Source organism: Brachyhypopomus gauderio, unplaced genomic scaffold (genome assembly GCF_052324685.1).
Source record: "Brachyhypopomus gauderio isolate BG-103 unplaced genomic scaffold, BGAUD_0.2 sc187, whole genome shotgun sequence".
NCBI lineage: Eukaryota > Metazoa > Chordata > Actinopteri > Gymnotiformes > Hypopomidae > Brachyhypopomus > Brachyhypopomus gauderio.
The window spans coordinates 68,213-92,894 of record NW_027507008.1 but is presented as its reverse complement, the minus strand read 5'-3'; the positions used below and the strand labels follow the sequence as shown (position 1 = coordinate 92,894).

At 41.8% G+C, this 24,682-nt stretch overlaps 1 protein-coding gene across 1 annotated transcript; it reads right to left on the bottom strand.

Moving 5' to 3' along the window:
- Positions 1-1,319: 1,319 nt before the first annotated feature.
- Positions 1,320-10,715, bottom strand: LOC143502058 (ribonuclease inhibitor-like). The gene is made up of 5 exons (XM_076995236.1): positions 10,678-10,715; positions 7,968-8,144; positions 3,857-4,033; positions 3,242-3,418; positions 1,320-1,408 (listed from the first exon to the last, which is right to left on the bottom strand). The coding sequence occupies exons 1-4, from the start codon at positions 10,713-10,715 to the stop codon at positions 3,406-3,408; spliced, it is 405 nt and encodes a 134-aa protein (XP_076851351.1). The 3' UTR covers positions 1,320-1,408; positions 3,242-3,405.
- Between the last annotated feature and the right edge of the window lie 13,967 nt (positions 10,716-24,682).

The following is a 24,682-nucleotide window of genomic DNA, read 5'->3' as shown; positions in this document are numbered from 1 at the left end:
AGCAATAAATAATAAAGTGTTTTTGTTACATTTATTCTTAGTAAAAAATAAACAACAACAAAAAACAGTACCACATCTTAGTCAAGGGATCCATTTGAGAGACCAAGCTCCCAATCAGTGTGGCCAAGGGACTCTGTAAACATTGTTCTGCAGCAACGAATAGAGCTGGAACCACTGCTGTGTGTCTCATTATCCCATGAGCAAAGCACACGTGGATCATCATCACTTTTATTTATAAAATGCCTGCCCCTAATTATGCTCTAGGTATTCCCAGGTCTTAACATTATTTAATGCCCGTGTACTGCTGCAAAGTTTAGAATATACACTTATACCTCTTGAACTCTGGGCAACTTAGGTAATTAAATCAGTTTTTAATGAATGATAATAAGGAAAGAAGGTAATGTTAATGTCTACCTTCTGCACCTCCAGTCCTGCGTGCCTTGTGCACAGTAAACAAGCTGTACTGCCTCTGCTTGCTTCAGGGATGTTGTGAGGGAAGCGGCCGGCATGCACCCTTCTGGCCACTAGAGGGCCTCATCCCCTGAATACTAGTGGTCTCCATGGATCCATGGATGAAGACACATCCAAAGCAAATGCTTTAGCAGAGCCCTTCAAACAGTCCATATCATTACCAGGTATAGTGTGGCCTAAAATGTACATGCAATTACAATTATTCATTTATTATCAAAAACATTTTGTTTATTTGTCATTTGCACAGCAGGTACAGGACATTAGTGCACTGAAAGACTTGTGGCGAGGCACAGGGAAAACTCTCCACATAAAGATTGCACAAACACACACAGAATAAATTAAGTGCTCATTTTGGAAATATTATAAACAACATATAAATATACACAAGACTAAGACAGACAGTTAGGGAGGGACTATGTACAAAAGCTCTCCACTTTAGTCAATGTGAGTGTGATGAGAGAGAAGAAATTGTAAGTACAGCTAGGGTGACCAAACATCCGTATTTACCGGGACATGTCCGTATTTCTCGTCCGGCTTCCCGGGTTTTTTTTTTTAAGTGAGGAAATGTCCTGGTTTTTAAATGACCTTCATCGGGCCATTAATTCTACAGGCACTAGGACCCTGTGCACGGCGCTGCATGACACGCAATCCCTGAGCCTCATCAGTTGAGCCTCTTTGTACTCAACTGGCAGACAGCGGTCCGGATCCGGGAGAGACGGGAGAATTAATTTTAAAGAGTAGTGTTACGTTCACCCCCCCCCCCCCCCCCCCCCCCCCCCCCATGCTCAAGGGAGCCAACAAACCACAGCACTCACTGCTACTTCTGTGCAATTGATGTGACTGGGATCAACAGAAAGTTCCGGAGCAGCCTCAAGTATCCTGATCTTCAATCCACACGTCGTCCTGTAGCTCATTGTGATGAAATTCCAGTACCTGTCTTTGGAGAACTTCCTGATATTAGTGACAAAGATTCCTCCAGTGTTGTTTTTGCTACTGAACCTCATTTGAACTTGTCTTTAGGAATTTCAATTAAAATGTTTGATCAGCCTGTCATTAGATTTTCCACTTGTATTTTGAGTATGATTCCAAATCCAGACCTCCATGGGATAATAATTTTGATTTTGAATCTGGAACTCACTACCATCTGCGCACCATCTTGCATTTTCTTTATAAAAACTTTCTCTGTCTTGTTTGGAATATTTTATTTAATTTAGTTTTATCTTTAATGTTTATTTCCTCTGTCTAATTTCACGATTGTATTTTATTGTACGGTGTACTTGGGTGCTAGAAAGGCGCTATTAAATAAAATGCATCATTATTATTATTATTATTATTATTTACATTGATCATTTTTATGTTATTTTATTCTCCACACATGTGTGTGTGTGATAGAAAAAACTGACGCATCAGTTGTACACAGAAACAGCTGATGGGTCAGCAGAGGAATGACAGATAACATAGTGCTTTCCGTCTCTGCACATTGCTCTGATGCAGGTTACAATAAACCATACCTGTCAAGTTTTGTATAAAAAAATACGGTACATTTCCCGTATATGACGTCATCATCTAATTTGCATAATCAGTTATTTGCATATAGCTGCAATTGAGGCTGTTGGAGAGACGAAAACATCTTTGGAGTGGCAAAAACTGAAGAAAAAACACCCCAAATATGTTTTGAACTACAAATGAATAAAAAAATAAAAAATTTTTAGTGGTATTTCTAGCTACAAATGGGGACATCTCCTGGGCATATTTCTGTGCCTTTAGCCCGCGTTTGTGCTTGGCAGATTGTTCATGCTGACGGACATCGTTCCTTCCCCCATGAGAGACACTAAAATCACAGCTACAAATCTTACCGAATGAGTAGCTATGCCCCTTCATGCTCCTCTTTAGGAAAGTAAATTCCCTGTCCCATTCGTCAAAATACTTACACGTATGCTTAGCTTTTTTGGCAGGACTGCCTTCTCTCGTTAAATCCGTCTCTGATTTGTTGTTCCAGGTTTGCTCCCACTGTCGACACTAAACCCGCGAGTTTTCAATTTTTATTTTTTTTAAGCATTCATGTGCCGCTCCAAACAGAATTCTTTCACTAACCTTGCGAGAACTGCCACCTGCAGAAGTCTGGGAGCCAGTTCTCACAAGGCTAGTGACAGAATTCTGTTTGGAGCGGCACATGAATGCTTTAAAAAAAATAAAAATGAAAAATGAAAATACGGGACAAATACGGGAAAATAAAAATACGGGATTACGCCGGGACAGAATGGTAAAATACGGGACTGTCCCGGCCAAAACGGGACACTTGACAGGTATGCAATAAACACACATACAAAAGTACATGATTACATACTGAATCGCACTATTCAAAGTCCTTCTGCTAATCAGAATGACATGTACATAAATCTTTACAAACCACCCCAAACTACTTTATTTTCTGTGTGTGTGTGCGCATGAGTGTGTGTGATAGAAAGAGAATTCAAAAGGGACAGAGAAAGAGTTTTAATGTTTGTGTGAGAGTAAGTGTATGTGTGACGCAGGATGTCGATGTGACAAAGATACAGAGTTACAGTTACAGAGATAGTGAAAGATTTTGAGAGAAATATATAATAGAAAATGCTATACTGTGCGTGAGAGAAAAAGACAGATATAGACTGTAAATATGTGTGTGTGTGTGTGTGTGTGTGTGTGTGTGTGTGTGTGTGTGTGTGTGTGTGTGTGTGTGTGTCTGCATAGACATGTGTGTGCATAAAAAGCTAGTACGTCAGTAACTCACTTTAGTTTCTCCAGTTTAAAATATGGATCCTCCAATAGAGCAAAGAACTGCTTTACTCCCGAGTCTCCTGGTTTATTGTAATCCAGATTAAGCCCTCTAAGGTGTGACGAGGGACTTGACCTTAGAGCTGAAGTTAGAGCAGCACGGCCTTCCTCTGGAATACGTCAGCTACTTAGACTGCAGAGAGAAGGAGATAAACTCCTCACACTTACAGCTCAACACACAAACACATATGCATGAATGCACACAAAATATCTCACCAACAGATACATGCTTACTTGACATGCTTACCACTATTAACTCCATGCCCACAACACATGGAATATGTGGAGAATATTTTACATATATGGAATATTCTGGGAGAAAGATGCAGTTATATGTGTATGTGTGTAAAGAGAGAGAGAGGGAGAGAGAGATTGAGCAAGTAAGAGAGAGAGAGCACTGTGTGTTTGACAAATATGGTGATAATGAGTGTTATAGAAAGATCAAAAGTGTGAGAGAACAACAAAGAGATGGAGAAAAGACTGTGGCACTAATAATGAGTGTGTGTGTGTGTGTGCGTGTGCGTGTGTGTGTGTGTGTGTGTGTGTGTGTGTGTGTGTGTCAGTATCTCACTCTAGTTTCTCCAGTTTACATAATGGATCTTCCAGTAGAGCAGACAGCTGCATAACTCCTGAGTCTCCTGGTTTGTTGTGGTTCAGATTCATCTCTCTCAGGTATGATGAGGGATTTGACCTCAGAGCTGAAGCTAGAGCAGCACAACCTTCCTGTGTAATACTGCAGTTATACAATCTGAAAGAAAGAAGACTCACACTTACAGCTCAACACACAAAACACACACACACACACACACACACACACACACTCACACACACACACACACACCTATGCATGCATGCACACAAAATGTCTCTCCGACACACACACAAACTTACTTGGAATAAAGCTCCAACACTATTAACTCAACTCCCACAACAAATGTTATTTATATAGAGAGATTCTGTTTATATAAAGAGAGCTTCTGTGTGATACAGTAATAATGATACAGTAATACTGTAATGATACAGTAATAATGTACTAATACAGTAATGTGTGTCTGTGTATCTGGCTAATAAAGTAATAATGTGTGTGTCTGTGCATCTGATTAATACAGTATTAATTTGTGTATGTATGTATGTGTGTGTGTGTGTGTGTGTGTGTGTGTGTGACTGTGTGTGTGTGACTAATACAGTAAAAATGTGAGAGATCAAAAGGGCTGGAGAAAAACTGATGTTATGGAAGAGTTTTCCAGATTCAGTTTCCAATTTCCAATCTTTAATCTGAGGCTTAGGAATCACCTATTTAATCAATCCTTCAGTTAATTTACTGCAAATGAAGGTGTACAACGTGGCCATCCATTCGTATAGTCCTCTGGTAATCTGAGATGTTGATGCTGTTATACGGCCACGTCACGTGTTCAGTGTAGATTGTGATGAAGATTTGAGTTGAATGCAGAAGCTCAGTGAGCCCTCATGACTGTTGTCACCTCCAGGTCCCTCCTTTTAGTTGTGCTGCAATAGATACGCCTGCCAGAGCCACATGCTAATCACTGGCACTGGTACAACCTGCTGGGCCAGACAATGGAGGATGAATTTTTGAGTCTTGTTCTTCTCATGGTTTCTTCTTAATCCCCACCTAAGTTGATTTTCCTTGACACTGTCACCCCTAGCTTGATCATCAGGGATCTGATTTGTAAATGTGCTTTGTGACAACATGTGTTGATGAATCGGATGTGGGCTATGGCCGATGCCCTGACAAAAGCTCGCCCTCATGACATGCAGCATCTGCTCCTGAAACCGTAGCAGAACGTTGAACCTTAAGAGGGGACCGGCTTTGTCTTTGTATTTGATGAATGAATAAAAGTGTTGTGATCTTATTGCATTTTAATCACAAAAGAGGGGATTGAAGGAATATTTTATCTTCCTCTGTCTGCTGTAACTCTGAACATTATGTCCCCTAATGCTCTCTTGGCGCATTTCCACTAGGGCCTGCTTGGCGCGGTACGGTTCGATTCGCGACGGTTTGTGAGTGTTTGCATTAGTACCAGGTACCAGTTTGCCGGTACCTTCAGGTACTTTTTTTGTACCTACTCGCTCGAGGTTCTAACCGTTCCAAAGCGGTACAGTTCTGTGACGTGGAGGAACAGCATGACACTGATTGGCCAGGGAGTGTCGTCACAGGTTGCGTCACAGGAGAGCGACTCCTCCGCTATCGACTCCTCAGCCATTTTTAAAACCCAAAAGCGATTACCGGGCGGTGAAGGACCATAACGGACGCAGCGGAGCAAACCGCAAAGACTGGAAATGGTTCCAGCAAATGGATGCCATATACGGTCACCGGCCAGCCAGTAACGGAAGAGAAAACGTGCTGGACACGGCAATGTCGGTGCTGGAGGCCACGGAGAATGGTGAGTGTATTGTGATTTCACAGTTTTACTAGGCTCGTAAAAGATGTAATATGAACGTAATATGAACGCATCTATTGTAAACGCAGGAATTTAGAGCTGTGTTTGTAGTTAATGTTACCACCACAGTCACTACTGTACAATAGCTAGCTCTTAGCCACAGCGTGGAGCCTTGCTAGTTGCTAGTTAGCTGTAGCCATAAACAAAGCATGAGCAGCGATGACGTGCTACACATTTTGTGCAGTTACGATATATTGTTGTTGCTTTCACGGGAATGCTTGTGTTTAATATTTGTTTCTTTTTTACGTTCAAGATTCCCCTTCCACTGACGAGGCGAGCGCCTCTTTGGAACCTCCCGCCTCCCCCGCATCATCCGTGTCATACACGGAACCAACGGTCTCTATACCGGCTGGATCTCAAACGCCTGTCCGGCGGCCCAATACAGGTGAGGAACACAAAAAACATGTGAAGCACCGGAGTAGCATGAGTACCGAGTGCATTTCAGTTTTACTAATCAACTCCCATTACCCTCTTTTTTGTCAAGGCAAGCGAAAAAGGACCCAGACGGACTTGGATATCGGCGCACATCTTCTGGAGATGCAGGCACAGGATGTGCGGATGCACGAGCATTGATTGTCGAGCCGTGATTGTAGCGAGGCCCGGGAACAAGAAGCCGAGCTGAGGAGAGCGGAGTTGGCAGAAAATGTTTCCTTCAACTGGGCTTTCCTCGGGGTGCTTGGCGAACTTGTGAACACCATGCGAGACAGACGCCAGTAAAAGCACACAAAATGTTGCTTGTAGTACAATAAATATTTATTTCATATAAAGCTATACGTTATTTTTTGGTAATTTGCTTTTTGCACTTTTTTAACTATAACTATATTATTTACATATTTTGTACTTTAAATATCTATATTTCATAATAAATTTTGATTTCATTTGATTGTATGACTGATGCTTTTTATGCAGGGTGTGTTCAGCCTGTTTGAGTAATACCAAATTATTACCAATAATTAGAGTAACCACATACAATAATGAAGATAAAGATAAATAAGATACAATAATGGTATGTGTTAAGGGGCATCGACCGGTGACCGGTCGCATACAAATGATGTCACGACACTACAACCCGCGCGCCAACAGCGACTCCACCCACATTGTGGTGGTCCACCATTGCAATGGAAACGCAACGCGACCGTACCGTTCCGTTGCGAATCGATCCGTATCGAACTGTACCGCTTCAAGCAGGCCCTAGTGGAAATGCGCCATCTGTGACCCCTGACACCCTTTTCACACCTCTCTCCCCTCGCTTCACACCCCCCCCCCCCTTTCACACCTTTTCCCTCCTCCTGTGCGTTCTGAGTGTGTGTACCAAGAACTGGCTCAGCATTTCTCCTCAAGGTGCTGCGCTTGATGCACACGTATGAATCATGTTTCCCCTCCACACAGGCTTATCAAGAACAATGCATTTGCTTCCATATATGGTAGAATATATCAACTTTGTTAGACTAGCCTTCTTGAGCCCACCCTGTTGCTTGCATGCACAGGGCTGGTCTGTGTATGTATGAATGAGGGGAGCGCCCTCTCATTTTTGAACATTTGGGTACAGCTGGCCTGTGTGAATAAACCTCTCTTCTTTAAGAGTAGTTTGTTCCTCATTTGTTCCGAGAGCTCTCAGCCACACACTTCTCTGCAGCATGTTACTATCTATTAAGGATTTATAGTGGTGTTCCTCCATGACCCTCCGCTCATTTGCTGAACACAAGAAAAGGGCTTTCTACTGAGAAACAAAACTTTTACAACCTGTATCTTGTTTAGTTCCTCATTGTACTTATATCCCTGTTTGTAACTCTTCTTACCCCATGGTTCTAGCCTTGAAATAACTTGTTACTATTCCTAGTGTGTACTCGTTTTTGTTACTATTCCCGGTCTGTATTTGTTGTTGTTACTATTCCTGGTCTGTATTTGTTGTTGTTACTAATCCCAGTCTGTATTCCTGGTCTATTGTATCCCTGATTGTGCTTCATTACTTGTGCCCCACTCTAGTCTTGTTAAGGCAGTTACTCGGTTTTCCCTGTGTGTTAGTATTTTGATTCCGTTCAGTCCCTGCACCTGTTCAGTCCCTCTGTTTCTTCATGCCCTGACCACCTTGTGTGTCTAAACCCAGTTTGGGTTTCTCCCACAGTTGCTAATAAACCCAACTTCTCTCAGTAATTGTGTCTGCCTCCTACGCTCGTCTACCCACAGTCTGTGTGTGTATGTTTGTGTGTGTCAGTAACTCACTCTAGTTTCTCCAGTTTACAGTGTAGATCCTTCAGTAAAGCAGAGAGCTGCTTCACTCCTGAGTCGAATAGTTTATTGTGGGTCAGATTCAGCTCTCTCAAGTGTGATGAAGGGTTTGACTTCAGAGCTGAAGACAGAGCAGCGCAGCCATCCTCTGAAATATTGCAGTCAGACGGCCTGCAGACAGAAGGAGATAAAACACACCTACAGCTGCACATAACAAATGCATCTCACACATAAGGTCTTTCACATTTCAGAATACACACTCTCAGAAATGAAGCTGCACCAGTCTAATCACCCCAAACACATATGCTGTGTGTGTGTGTTTATTAGAGAGGGATGCTGCGATGTGTGTGTGCATGTGTGTGTGTATAAATAGAGAGTGAGAAAGAAGGGAGTGTGTGTAAGTGATTAATGTGTATGTGTTCTGATAAATACACTGATAATATGGGTGTTTCAGAGATAGAAAAAGGGCAATAGCAATTATTTGTGTGTATGTGAAAGAGAGACACACACTATTTTAAAGTGTGTATTTATAAGCACATATATAAAGCATATGTATACATATACTTTTGCATATTTGCCAAATCCGTTACTTTAGTTATCCTTTACTTTAGTTATCTCTCATGCTCTTAACATTTTTATGGTGCTTTGACACTTGTATTCATTTCATACCAATAAAGATACTTTGAACTACTAAGACTGAGAGAAAATTGAGTGAAACATTGTGTGTCTTTGTGTGTGTGAGTGAGTGAGAGAGAGAGAGAGAGAGAGAAAGACAGAGAGAGATTGTGTGTATGCATGTATGAAAAAACAGTAAGTCAGTAACTCACAGCCTTCCTGTGTTGCAGCTAGATAACCTGCAGAGAGAAGGAGAACAACTCCCCCCATGCACTACAACACACACATACACACCACATACTAAATGTCACTTGTACATAAACACAACCAAACACTAACACCCACATACACACACTCAGAAGTTAAGCTGTACAACTCTACATTTTTTAGTGGCGCTGAGGCTGATTGTTTTGGGGAACAGTAAGAAATCTTCAGTTGGAAACTTCTTCAGATTTCTTGTCAGAATTCAGTGGACCCCTCACTTTGACCAGTCCTATATGTCTAGCAATGGTTTTACTTAGAGACATTAAAACAGTAGTATTTTGAACCCGTGACTGTTCTTCTATAAAAACATTCACATACACACAGTAGCGCCATTCACTCTAGTTCTCTTGCCAAGTGCATGTGTGCCATGTCTTGCTATTTGTTATCCATCTTAAAATCAATTTATTTACTTAAAAAACCAAGTGCTGATGCAGGAATACCCTCAACTTGGTGATGTCGCCTTAAAGATTCTCCTACCTTTTGCTTCGACATATTTGTAGAAATATTGCCATATTTGAGACAAGGTTCTCAAAAATGACCATTCAAAAGTAAATACTGCAATCGTGCACAAATGATTTGATGATTTGAGGCTGTGTTTATCAGACATTGTGCTAATAATTTGCAAGGCAAAGCAGGTCTCACATTAACATGGACTACCTGAAAGCTTTGGAGGGGCCCAGCTTGAGAATTCATGTTTTTGCCATGGTAATGGTCTTAATTTTTATTCTTGGAGGTCTTAAGTCATTAAATTTGTAGGTCAACAATGTGCAGATACTCTGCAAGACGCGGACCATCGACATTGCCTGCAGGACATAAGAATTTGGCTGTCCAATAATTTTTAAAAATGGAATGATGGCCAAACAGAGGCTATTATTATTATTTTTTTATCCAGACAGTGTTACACCAAATGCTAAACATCTGGAGCCTTTATTAATAAATACTCAGAGCTACGTAAGGAATCTCGGCGTTCTCTTTGATTCCACACTTACATTTGATAAACAGATAGTACCAGTTTTTATCAGCTAAGGAAAATCTCTAAGCTCAAATCTATTTTAACTTTTAAAGATATGGAAACAGTTGTTCATGCTTTTATTACATCATGGCTTGATTACTGTAATTCTCTGTATTTGGGTATCAACCAATCAGCTCTGTCACGCCTTCAGCTTGTTCAAAATGCAGCAGCTAGGCTCCTGACTGGAACTAAGAAAAGGGAGCATATTTCTCCAGTGTTGGCCTCCCTACATTGGCTGCCTGTTAAGTTCAAATTAAATTTAAGTTAACCTTACAAATTCATGTTTGACTGAATATGCCCTCTTAAAGTATGTAGGCATACCGTACTATTTTCATGTTTAACTGAATAAACCATTGAACACGAGTAGCCTACATTTTATTGAGCATGTTTTTTTTTCTTCAAGTATCAAAGTAGAACAGCTTTCTCAAGCAGTCATTGATGCATTTTGGAAACAGGAGATCCTCTGTATTAAGAACCCTTATCTCAAAAATGGACTTTTAATCATTACTTGGGTAGCACGCATATTCCGAATGAGCCATTTTAATCTAGATTAATTAAGATTAGTTTCAAGATTTCAGTGAGAATAATCTAGATTAAAAAAATTAATCTATGGCCACCCCTAATTTTAAATAAAGAAACTATTGTCATTTTCAGAGCAAGATAGCCTATAGTCGTCTGACAAAAAGACAGAAAACTATCATTTAAAATTGGGTGAATGCTATTGTCTAATTGCTTGATTTGACATTGTATTATTTCAGACCTAGTAGAATTAACCCTGCCAAGGCTGAAATTTCAGGATCTCCAGGACATCACCTCTCCTTCGTGCCAGAAATTACAGAGAAATTATCCATCTTTTATTATTCAAATGCATCAATAATTAATATCAATGCATACATCAAATCACTGAGGATGCAGCTCTAGCACTAATATGCCTAAAACTACGAGGATTTTCGAAAGGCAAAGCAGATACTGACTAGCTCATTTTATATGTGTTTCATGAGCATTTTACACATATTTTTTCGTGCTAAAGAATAAATGTGTTAGCGGTACGTATAATGCAATGGCCAATTCACTGAATCCTGCTAAAAAGTAAACTAAAATATATATTGAATCACACTTGCTGCAAACTTCGTTTTGATGTTCATTATATTCATTATATTTGTTGTAATGAAACATACTTGCAAATTGTGTTAGAATTTGCGTATATGTGCGATATTTGTATACATGTGTTATCTGTGTAATTCTTATTCTTAAGAGTCCTAGACTTCTTGATGGTCAGTAATGGTAGTCCAGGGCTGTGGTGATACAGCCATAGCAGGGGGTAATTTGGGGTGGTAAGAGGGGCCAGGGCAGTGGGTTGATCCTTCATCCATTTCATCTTCCCCCTGCTGTTACCTCATTATTTATTATTATTTATTAGCTATTATTGGAACTAATAAGAAGCCAGCAACCTGTGATCTTAGTGGATGTGGGGGTTCGTAATTGGAAATAAGTTCTTGGATGTAATCAGGAGCAATGGGGTCATGGCGAGGGTCCTGCCTCAAGAGCACGGTGGTAAATATAGGTGTGTTGCATATCTTTAAAAATCACTTGATTGTTTTTACAGGGCATGCCTGCCTGCTTGAGGCCATTCCTGCCCCCAACGGTGGGATAGCACTCCCCAAGTCTTGCCTACCATTTCTTGTGCGACATGTTCATGGCATTTCATATGGCACCCAAAGGGGGGTCAATAATGATTTGTGATTAATTTTGTAGAAGCATCACCTGTAGAACTGTTACTTTTAGACGCATGCTTCATCTGTGCAAGATGCAACCCTAACAAATCATACTAACAAAAAAACTGGTCATACCTGAGCATGTTTTGGGCAAGTATTTACACCACATGGGTTAAGAACTCTTCTGGTGTTTCATTTTTAAGATTAAGGTCACTCATGGTGTTCTTTTTAGGTGACCTGGATGTGTTAGTGGGCGAATGCACCTCTCTCCTCATATAAAAACATTGTTTTTCATGTTAACATGTCTTATTCTTTGCCTCTGCCTGCAGATAAACCTATTCCTGATGTCTCATGGATCCCTCATGCCTGTGCTATTTTCTAGCTCCACCCTTTTAGCTGTGCTGCCATAGCTAGATTTGCTGGAGCCTTGCACACTATAGTCCATTAATTTATACTTCTCTGTACTAAGACATGTCTAATGATCTTGTCTCTCCTCTTGATGAGGTAAACCTACTCCTGACATCATGCTGCTACTGAGTCTCAACCTGTTCCAGCTGTTATGGTCCCCCTGCTTCACCCCAACTCCACTGCGCTGGACAGATGTTCCTGTGCCAGATGTTTTTCAGACATACGTACACCCAGCAAATCCTTAATCAGAACACACTGACATGTTGTTCATTCCTTTATCTGTGTGTCTGCACCTCACTTAGAATCTCTCTCCCTGGACTTTTCCATCCCCCTACATCCAGTCTACTGTACCTCCTCTCCTGATAAGGAGAACACCAATCACACATATGGTTTATTATTCTTACCAAATTGTCTTAAGACACATCTATTTTGTTCTGTATTCAACTACACATATTATCATTAAACTTTAGAACTCTTTCCTGATACTTGTGTGTTGTGAATCTGTTCTCCTGGTTCCTGAAGTGTTCACTTAGGGTGACCGGATCAGAGATGGTGAAAAAGAGGCATATAGTTGATATTTATATGAAAAAGCTTTACTGGCCCTTAACAAACACTGCAGAAAAAAAACACTGCCCTTAAAGGCTATTTGAACTCTTTTACATTTAAAATGTGCAAAACACAATTATACATTTCCATGACATTCTGTGCTGTGATAAATCATGTGTGGCTCTTTCTCATCAAGTCAAAGTGTTTGTGTTCTTCTTTTCAATGTTTGTCCTTACAAAATAAAAATGGTAGCCTAAAAAATAAATACAAAATTTAAAAATATTCTTTGTATTGGCACAAAATTAGTCATTTAAAAAATTGTACACTAAGCCTATGGCTGATACTTTTCAGTCCACCTCATATTGGGCATATTTTTCAGCAGACTGAATCTTTCCCAACAGTTGACGATTACTCATCATACTTCAGTTTTACTATTAGCTTACTATTACATCATACTTCAGTGACATGAGATAAGCATGTTAGGTCTCATTGGTGACCCACATGAGGTGAGGTGATGGGGTGAGGTAACCATCACCCTTCCTCTTCGTCATCGGGCCAAGGTCTCCTTGTTCTCCAGATGTACCATTCTGACGCAAGATCAGTGCAGACAAGCCTAGTAGTTTTCTTGTGAAGTCCTCCACCAGCGAGCTGCTCACCTGCCTGGGTGAGTTCCTGTGCCGACGTTCCTGTCTGCTGAAGGACCTCTCTGCCCATGAGCCCTTGCAGTGTGTTCGCAGTGTGGACCGCTCCTTGACACTGACAGGATGGCAACAGCAAGGCTTCTTCACTCCAGGCACCGTGGTCTTCCTCTACATGCTGTGTCGTGACATCGTTTCAGCTGAGGTGGCCACCAAGGAGGAGCTGCAGGCCGTGCTGCTCACCGGTTTGTACGTGTCTTTCTCCTTTGACTGTCATGAGATCAGCTACCCAGACAAACCTTTCCTGCTGGAAGAAAATAGAGGGGCCTTTTGGACCCGAGCCCTGGAAATCGTGAACCGGATGAATGGCAAGATGCTGCATATTAATAACAACCTGCAGTATTTTGGAAAGATCTTCAATGACCTCAAGAACAGGGTAGATAATTAAAGCAATAAATAATAAAGTGTTTTTGTTACATTTATTCTTAGTAAAAAATAAACAACAACAAAAAACAGTACCACATCTTAGTCAAGGGATCCATTTGAGAGACCAAGCTCCCAATCAGTGTTGCCAAGGGACTCTGTAAACATTGTTCTGCAGCAACGAATAGAGCTGGAATCACTGCTGTATGTCTCATTATCCCATGAGCAAAGCACACGTGGATCATCATCACTTTTATTTATATAATGCCTGCCCCTAATTATGCTCTAGGTATTCCCAGGTCTTAACATTATTTAATGCCCGTGTACTGCTGCAAAGTTTAGAATACACACTTATACCTCTTGAACTCTGGGCAACTTAGGTAACTTAGGTTTTTAATGAATGATAATAAGGAAAGAAGGTAATGTTAATGTTGTTACGGCTGTGCTCTGTGTGTGTTTGCTGTCTTGTTGTTGTGTCTGCCTGTTTGTTCCTCCGTGTCCCTAGGTGGTGCTGTCCTGGAGGTAACACCCTGCCAGCCATCCAGGAAGTCCATCCAGGAAGTCCCCAGAAGGGCGTGGCAAGAGGCCAGAAGAGGAGAGCGAGAGGAAGGGGGAGCAGGGGGCTCTTTGTGTTTGTTGACTGGTTGTATCCAGGTTGTGTTACTGTTGTTACTGTGTTACACCCACACACTGAGTGTTCTGTGTGGGTGGCTCAGGGTTGAACTGTGTGTCCTGTTTTAGTGTATGTTGCCAGAAGGGGGTAAGTGCCATTTTCTTTGTATGTATGTCTGTTTCCTCCTGTTTTTCTGCGTGTGTTAGGGAGTTAGTGTAGTTGCCTGTTCTTTGGTTGTTTTGTACTTATTTTGTAGTTGTAGCTAGTTTTGGTGTCTGGACTTAGAGTGGGGTTTACTTTGGTTTGTTTGTTGTTTTGGCCTGGCTTACCCCTGGAGAGATGGCTTGGTGTTCTTATGTGTTATCCTTGTATATTATATGTGAATGTAAATACACGATTGACTAAAAACCCTTGTGTGTTGGTTCATGTTCTGTTGGAACATTAACTCCTGGTCCGGTTACCTTTGCGGGGGAAACACAACAATTGGGGGCTCGTCCTAAGCCGTTGGTGTGTGGGTCTCTGTCTTCCTTCTTTTTTTTGGTGTGGGCAGGTGTGGTGTGTTTTGTCGTGTTTGGTTTGCATTTCCTTTGTTTTAAGATGGAGTTTGATTTGGAGCAGTTTGTGTTGTCTCCATCTGTTGAAGCTCTAGTGCGGTGTAGAAAGGCTGACCTTATGTCAGTGGCTGAGTTTTACAATGTTTCTGTGGCACGTTCTGCCAGAAAGGCAGAGATCAGAGAGACCATACTTGAGAGGCTGCGTGAGGACCGGAGGTTGCCTGTGTCCCCTGATACAAGGATTCCTGCTGTGGCCCAGGTTGCGGGGTTACATGGGTTGGAGAGGGCTAGTGTTGCTGTAGGGGGTGGTGGTTTACTGTCTGCTGAGGTTACAGGGCGTTCACCAGACACTTCCCCAGGCATGGATGTAGTTGATTCTCCACCAGCAGCTGGTTCTCTCAGTGACATTGATTCGAACATGGCTGTAAGGCTGAAGGAGTTGGACCTCGCTATTAAGCAGGAGGAACGGCAGACGCAGTTGTTGCGTGTCCGGGCTCTTGAGTTAGAGGCCAGCAGGAGTGCTTCTTCCAGACAACCTGCCTTGCGCTCTTCTGAGTTTGATGTAAGCAAAAACGTTTCTCTTGTGCCCCCTTTCAGGGAATCAGAGGTTGATTCCTATTTTACCGCTTTTGAGCGTGTAGCAGCCACTCTGCACTGGCCCAAAGACATGTGGTCTTTACTGCTACAATGCAAACTGGTGGGTAAGGCGCAGGAAGTATGCTCTTCCTTAACTATTGAGCAGAGCCTGGATTATGACAGAGTCAAAGCAGCTGTACTACGAGCGTACGAGTTGGTGCCTGAGGCTTATAGGCAACGTTTTCGGACTCACCAGAGATCTGCAGACCAAACGTTTGTTGAGTTTGCTCGTGAGAAAACAGTTTTATTTGAGAAGTGGTGTTCTGCCTCAAAAACAACTAGCTTTCAGCAGTTAAAAGAGCTAGTCCTGCTAGAAGATTTTAAACATTCTGTGCCTGAGATGGTGGTAGTACATCTGAATGAACAAAAGGTTGCCACCCTTTCAGAGGCGGCGGTGCTGACGGATGAGTATGTCTTGACCCATAGGACAGTGTTTCCTGTGAAAGCTTCATGTTTGCCTACAGGCAGCATAAGAGGTGAAAGGGACAAAACAGGTCAAGGTGGTTATATGCGTGCTGCTCGCGTATTTGAGAGGTCCCCTAAAAGAGAAAAATCTGTAGCTGAGACTACACAACACTCTCCCGATGCTCGTGTTTGTTTTTACTGTCGGCGCCCAGGCCACTTAATTGCAGACTGCCCTAGGTGGATCAAAAGGAAGGATAAACCCAAGTCTGTAGCTTGCGTGGCTGCTTCTACATCAGTGCCAAGTAAAGATCATTGTGTTGCTGCATTCCGTCCATTTATTTTGGATGGTTTTGTGGCTTTGTCTGAGGAAGAACAGTGCAAAAAGCCAATTAGCATCCTGCGAGATACTGGAGCAGCCCAATCGTTTATCTCAAGTAAGGTGCTTGCTTTCACAGCAGACACCTTTTGTGGATCATATGTAGTTGCATGTGGGATCGATCTTGCCCCTAGCGTACCCCTACACCACGTTTACTTGCAGTCAGAGTTGATTAGTGGAATGGTGCGGGTAGCTGTACAGGAGAAATTACCGGTTGCTGGTGTGGATTTCATACTTGGTAATGACCTGGCTGGTGGCAAGGTTTTCCCCAGTCTGGAAGTGGTACCCGAACCTTTACCACTTGATATAGACCTTTTAAGAGAGGAGTGATGGAGCAAAATGACCTATCCAGTCTGTTTGTTGAGGGTACAGACAGAAAAGATCCTGTAGATAGCCACAGTGGGTTGTTGAAGCAGGCCCATTCTGTCTGTCATGAACTAACTCTCCCAGTAAGTCGTGCTGAGCTGGTGTCTACCTTCTGCACCTCCACTCCTGCGTTCCTTGTGCACAGCAAACAAGCTGTACTGCCTCTGCTTGCTTCAGGGATGTTGTGAGGGAAGCGGCCGGCATGCACCCTTCTGGCCACTAGAGGGCCTCATCCCCTGAATACTAGTGGTCTCCATGGATCCATGGATGAAGACACATCCAAAGCAAATGCTTTAGCAGAGCCCTTTAAACAGTCCATATCATAATCAGGTATAGTGTGGCCTAAAATGTACATGCAATTACAATTATTCATTTATTATCAAAAACATTTTGTTTATTTGTCATTTGCACAGCAGGTACAGGACATTAGTGCACTGAAAGACTTGTGGCGAGGCACAGGGAAAACTCTCCACATAAAGATTGCACAAACACACACACAGAATAAATTAAGTGCTCAATTTGGAAATATTATAAACAACATATAAATATACACAACAAGACTAAGACAGACAGTTAGGGAGGGACTATGTACAAAAGCTCTCCACTGTAGTCAATGTGAGTGTGACAAGAGAGAAGAAATTGTAAGTACAGCTAGGGTGACCAAACGTCCGTATTTCCCGGGACATGTCCGTATTTCACGTCCGGCTTCCCGGGTTTTTTTTTAAAGTGAGGAAATGTCCTGGTTTTTAAATGACCTTCATCGGGCCATAAATCCTACAGGCACTAGGACCCTGTGCACGGCGCTGCATGACACGCAATCCCTGAGCCTCATCAGTTGAGCCTCATCGTACTCAACTGGCAGACAGTGGTCCGGATCCGGGAGAGACGGGAGAATTAATTTTAAAGAGTAGTGTTACGTTCACCCCCCCCCCCCCCCTCCCCCCACGCTCAACAACTTACGTTGGAACTCCCATGGTTTGGAGGGAGCCAACAAACCGCGGCACTGACTGCTACTTCTGAGCAATTGATGTGACTGGGATCAACAGAAAGAACCGGAGCAGCCTCAAGTATCCTGATCTTCAATCAGCACGTCGTCCTGTAGCTCATTGTGATGAAATTCCAGTACCTGTCTTTGGAGAACTTCCTGATATTAGTGACAAAGATTCCTCCAGTGTTGTACAATATGAGGATGAAGAAATGGATTTTGATGGTGATGCTCCACATCCTTTTTCCCAAAATGAGCTAAATGATCTAGTTTACGATCTCGGCTTGTCAAAGTCCTCAGCTGAACTGTAGGCATCCAGATTGAAAGAAAAGAGTCTCCTCTCTGACAGCGCTCGCATCACCTTCTACCGCAACAGGCATCAATCAATCAATCAATCAAATTTTATTTATATAGCGCTTTTTACAACAGTTGTTGTCACAAAGCAGCTTTACAAGTGCCGAGTCCTAGCCCCCAGTGAGCAAGCCAAGGGCGACAGTGGCAAGGAAAAACTCCCTAGCATCAAGAGTATCTCCATTTTTTCTCTGAAGTCAAAGACTTGGTGTACTGTACAGATATTGCACAGCTTCTACATAAGCTTGGAGTGCCACAGTATGAATCCAAAGACTGCAATCGCTGAAATGTGTTCTGCTGCACAACGGCAATGTGTTTGTCTCTGTACCCCTCGCTCGCTCGACTACACTAAAGGAGAAGTATGAAGCTGTGAAGTATGTGCTGGAGAATATTCAGTATGATCAGCACGAGTGGTTCATTTGTGGTGACCTGAAGATGGTTAACTTTTTGTTGGGACAGCAGTCTGGGTTCACCAAGTACCCATGCTTTCTGTGCATGTGGGATAGTAGGGACACTGCTCAGCATTACACGAAGAGGAACTGGCCTGTGAGGCAGGAACTGGTGCCTTGCAGATCAAGCAATGTCATCAACAACCCTCTGGTGGATAGAGACAGGATACTCTTCCCACCACAGCACATCAAGCTCGGCTTGATCAAACAGTTTACCAAAGCTCTAAACAAGAATGGTGACTGTTTCACTTACTTGTGCCAGGCTTTCCCAGGATTGACCATAGAGAAGTTGAAAGCTGGAATCTTTGATGATCCTCATATCCGTCAGCTCATCAGAGATATAGACTTTGAGAACTCATTGAACAAAATTGAACTGGAAGCATGGAAGGCTTTTGTTTTGGTTGTGAAGAACTTTCTTGGCAACACCAAGTCCAGCCAATAGTCAGAACTTGTCACCAATATGCTGACTGCTTTCAGAAACCTCGGATGCAACATGAGCATCAAAATGCATTATTTATTCTCACATATGGATCAATTTCGTGAGAATCTGGGATCAATGAGCGATGAGCAGGGGGAGATATTTCATCAGGACAATCAAGAGATGGAGACCAGGTATCAGGGACGCTGGGATGCAGTCATGATGGCTGATTACTGTTGGACTCTGAAGAGAGACACCCCTGTTGCTGAGCATTCTAGGATTTCCAAAAAAACGGAAGTTCAAGCCCTAAATTTCCAACAGTGGCGATGTAACATGCAATTAACATGTACGTACCTTTACCAATGCCCACTATAACATTCAATTCTTTAATATATTGTATCTGAAAACAATTTCTCTTTTAGAAATCTAATTTGAATCAGGAATATTGCTAAAAGTCAGCCGATAATGTCACAAAATGTAATCCATTTAGACAGAAAATTGGATTTTTAAGTCTAATTATCACAACAACTTGACCTGTTTGAAAAAATCGATGTCATTTTCGGATTCAGCAGTGCAAAACTGTCCTAAATCAAAACATCAAACATCAAATTGTCTTTGTTTTCAAAACAAAGACAATTTACAAAAAATATTTTTTGTAACCCTGTAGAGAGAGTAGAGGACGGCATATTCCAAAACTTAAAAAAAAAGTGATTTACGACTTTGACCTCTAGTTGACCCCGCCCCTTACCCCCAAAAACATTATTTTGATCTTCTTTGATGTTGACTCTCCGGAGCAGTATAACCCTAGACACCTGCGACACACACACACACACACACACACACACATAAACAAACACGTGCACATACCCCTAGTCCACACAGACCAGCGCTAAAAGATAGGAGGATCTCAGATACACACAAACACACACCCTGAACAGAACAGGAGGATCTCAGACACACACACACACCCTGAACAGAACAGGAGGATCTCAGACACACACACACACACACACCCACTCCCCTGAACAGAACAGCGCACACACACACACCCCTAGTCACACACACCCACTCCCCTGAACAGAACAGCACACACACACACACACACACATACATACCCCCTAGTAACACAGAACCGCGCATGTGCACACAAATATGCTTACTTTGAGTAACTTCAAACAGTTAACAAAACTCTGATGAACCAATGAGGAGGCATTCTCAACACACCAATCCGGGGTGCGTGTTTAGAGCGCGAGCATTTAAAGAGAGAGAGGGGGAACGTTTCCTTGAGGAGCCAACATGCATTCGACTGTGGTATTGTCCATACAAACCATTTTTTTTCCTGAGTGAGGCCCCATACTGACTTGAAGTAACTCTGAGGGTCCTCGGCACGCTGAGTTGACCTCGTCACCTTTCCCTCAATTAATTAACTCAGGTCTCCCCACACACACACACACACACACATACACACACACACACACACACACACACACACACATACCGATGCACTCGCACATGACCTTGACTCACGCTGTAGGGAAACCTCCGTCCACTGCCCGCGACACACACACACACACACACACACACGCCCCCTAGTCACACACTCCCCTAGTCACACAGAACAGCGCACACACAAATATGCCTACTTCAAAGTAGCAAATTTCAAACAATTAACAAACTCTGATGAACCAATGAAGAATCATTCTCAACCGAGTTAAACCACACTGTATAAACATTAAAATTAACTCTTTTAAAATTTTATGTAGAGAACTTGTTAAACTATCAAGTTTATAATGACAATCTTAAAACAATGTAAATATATGTAAAAGATTAATACATTGTTTTATTCACTGTTTTTTTCTGAAAACATGGAACTCAGATTTCAGTCTCCCTATATCAAAGAAACTGCCATAACTTTTTATCAAATGTTGGAATATCTCCTCAGGAATCACCCGACTCTTTTAAAACATATCCTTTCTAAAGTCTGCAGGAGCCTATGATACATGTTGGGTCATAGTGCTTAATATCCGTTATGTGAAGCTCCACTGTGTAGCAGAGTTTCAGGGAACTTCCTGAAGACTTATGAAAGGCCGTCCTTTAACAGTAAATGTGGGTTTATCAATAAATGTGACAAACCAATAGAAAGTTGCAAAAAAAAAAAAAACACTGGACCGAGGCATGAATTGTGCACCAGTTTAACACCAAGTTTAATCTATGTGCATAGCAGTTCACAAAAATTGCTTCTGGGGCAATTTCTTTAACTTTATCTTAAAGTCCTTTAGCGGGAGCCATGACAGTAGTCACAATGTACATCACATTTTTACATCACAAAGTGCTGCATCTGTTATTTTAAAACACCAAAGACAGATTGGACATTTTGTCGTTCTGAAATATAAAACATCCACAAATCATTACTAAGTTTGGGCCTGCGGTATTTACATAACAAATTATCAGACTGTTGTGCATGACATGAAAATGTCAGTTGTCTTATCTACTCGCCAGTCAAAAATGTAAGCAGATGGAACTTCATCTTTGATTTCATTAAGGCCAGAGGCTGTAATAGCAGAGCCTACAGTTGTAAATAACTCTGAATGTAGTTGGACATGCCAGAAAACAGAGGATGACTGGAGTGGTTAAGACATCATCGTACACGGATATTCTCTGTAATTGCCCTTGTTAGTAGATTCTACCCTCATTACAACCTCTAAAAGTGAGCTGTTTACAGTCGACCAGTGAAGGACATCGAGATCTGGATAGTTGCTATTTTGTGCTGTTAAATCTTTATCTTTTGGTCCCTTAATATGTAGCCCATCATCAATCACACGTTCTACTGTGACTCTACATAGGAAACCTGACCATGAACATGAGCTCACGTTCCTTGTTTTTCTATTGAGTTTTGCATATCTAGTCAAAATTAACCAAACCCTCCAAACACACCTTTCACCAAACAATATGTAACTGAGATGATTGCGGCCAAACATTCTCTTCGTTTAAGGTAAGACACTACAGGTGAATAGGGTAAAAATGTCATCTAGCAATCACTATGAAACTTACCACATTGATTATTGACATTAAGAGAATTACAAGTTTTCTGAAATGTTGTGTGTAAATATGCAACTTAGGCGTTATCTAATTAAATATATGTTCATTTGCATTTATTTCAAAAACAGAAATCTAAACAATGCATAAAGTCAGGTTCAAAATTCTTGTTTTGAGATTCTCAATATCTCTTTATTACTTTATAAATCAGAAAAAACTGTTTACTTACTCTCAATCTAATCATATCATTAGAGCATCCCCAACAATAAAAGGACAAACAACAGCAAAACAGAGCAATGTAATGACTAAGTTTAACTTCAATAAAACGCAATCACAGCGCACACACTGCAACCTGTAGAACTTTTACCTTAGATTGTTGTATGTCTGTCCTGCACAATAGTTCCCCAGTCCTGTTTACAACCTAGTCATCCATCCCTGCTCCATATGTATGTCCCTCACACATTTCCTCATGATGTCTTTTCAGCTTTTTAGCTGTGCTCAGGTTTGCACTTGTGTTTCACACTGGCAGACGTGTCAGATGCGACAACCTCTGCTTTTGATATTCTGAGTATATCAGGTTCATTACATTGACAGTAAGACTTATCTGATCATATCAGGTTCATTACATTGACAGTAAGACTGATCTGATCATATCAGCTTCATTACATTGACAGTAAGACTGATCTGCAGCCACAACCTCTCCATATCAGTCATCATAGCAGAGACACCTTCACTAAAGGTAGAAATGGTCATACCTGCTGCTGCCTCAACCCTGCATTTACCAATAAAATTAAATGTATAGGATATCACTACCTGTTCATCTCCTCACGTTTAATTGGTGTATTTATTTTTTACTTTTACATAACATAGGTATGAGTTTAAAACCTTTAGTCACAAAACATTGTATTCATTCACTTTTATTAATATTTTGTCCATTCTACCACTAAAGAAAAATCTGTAGGGTAAAACTGACATTATTTAAATGTCATTATATAAAACTGTCTCTATCTCAACCCTGTCCCATACCTGTATTATTTTTGTAAACCTGCATGTCCCAAGACGCGTATATGTATATACAGGTTTGCGGTACCCATCTCTTTCACACAGACTGCACTCTTAAAACAAACTGCTGCAAAATCCGTGGTCTGATATTAATTTTAAGCCCTGTGCCTACACAATTAGGACAAATTAATCCACTAATTAGTTCAAACGCGCTTTGCTGTGCGGCGCATTTGGTCCGACCTGCTATCTAAAGTCTAAATGCGTGTAAGCATTTCATTATCTAATTGATTTTTGCACGTTTCACCTTGCTTCTTCTCGCAAGTGACAATTGTTGTCTTTTCTGAGAAGCTGTTAAAAGCAATACTTTCGGCGTTTTTATATTATAAAGATACTGAAATGCTAAACCAGAAAGTGTGACCGCATGTGACCACGTGACGCTCTCAGGTTTCACATTCTCAGAAATCGACACGGCCAACGAGATGTCAAGCTTGCGTTTAAATCACCCTTTTATTCTTTCACGATCTATTGCCGTTAGAAAGGAAATGATCATATTTGGAGCAGATGTACTCGTGTAGGAGAGAGAGAGAGAGTTTTACAACGATACCCATGATGATGACAGGTAGATAACTGGAGCGGCGGTTCATGCTCCGTAAGAACGCTAACTTTTCGTGAACTTATGAAAAATCTACAGGCGCATCCAGATAAAGTGTAGATAAATAAACACTTTAATGTTTATTTTGCACATTTTCTTTCCATCAGCTTGAAATAAGACATGTTACGGAATCAAAATAGCCTAAAACCTCAAAATTGACCGGCGCATGATAAAACTATGTATTTGCCTGCCGTGTCTCGCCATAAGCACCTCTAATAATCATGTTCCCGGTCGTAACAGGAGAGTTAAAATATTGCGCTCCGGACACGTCCAACAGGGAGGAGACCCAGGTCACGTGGGAGAGATTATATCTCTCAGATGTCCTGGGAACACCTCGACACCCCCCCCCCCCAGAAGAGCTAGAAGAGGTGGCTGGGGAAAGGGAAACCTGGGCCTCTTTGCTCAGGCTACTGCCCCCGCGACCAGGGCCCCAGATAAGAGGATGAGAATGGGGGGATGGATGTATCCTGAATTTTGAACTAAATGAATGCTGTGTGATGCTGTTTAATTCTCTACATAAGGAATGCCAAAACATGGCCCACATTTGCATTTTACACCTGAGAATATCCCTCTGCAATCTTCACTAAAATGAAGCGACTTAAGAAGTCAATATTTACATTTTTCTACAGTATATACAAACAGTATAGTAAATAATAAATAAAATGAGCTGGAGTTTATGAGTTTATATTCCATATATGCCCCATGAACCGAGCTTGAATTCCTCCAAATGCCGGGGTATGCTTTTAAAACTATGTTCTTTGTCAAAGTGATGAAAAGCTTCAGATGATCTTCCAATCATTATATATTACACTGCACAAATTCATTCCTACTGTGCAATAAATGTGTAAATATTCCAGATAACAACTGAACTGAAAAGTCTGAAGTGTAGTACTTGTGACGGGCAGGTGTGAGCAACAAAAAGGAAGCGATCACGCCAAGTCTCAGGGAAAAAGGGTGGTTTAATATAAAGTGTGCAAACCTAAAACCCGTGCAATAGATCCGAATTAAGGATATAATGACCAGCGGTCAACTGGTACAAAGACAAGGCATATATAGACAGACAAACGACCATCAGGTGGGAACGGATCACGGGCTCCGCCCACCTGAGGGGCGTACACGACGTCACAAGACAACAACAACACAGCCGCTGTGGACAGAGGCGGCCGGTAGGGGGCCGCCTCACCGTGACAGACCCCCCCACCAAGCCGCACTCCCCTCCACTGGGTGTGTGGCACACAGCGGCTG

What these genes read in the sequence shown, in the direction of transcription:
- LOC143502058 (XM_076995236.1), bottom strand. Translation starts at nt 10,715, where the DNA reads ATGGATAATTTCTCTGTAATTTCTGGCACGAAGGAGAG. An exon ending in ATTTCTGGCACGAAGGAGAG is followed by an intron (nt 8,145 to 10,677) that starts GTGATGTCCTGG and finishes TTCTGTCTGCAG; the next exon opens with GCCGTCTGACTGCAATATTT. An exon ending in TGTAAACTGGAGAAACTAGA is followed by an intron (nt 4,034 to 7,967) that starts GTGAGTTACTGA and finishes TCTTTCTTTCAG; the next exon opens with ATTGTATAACTGCAGTATTA.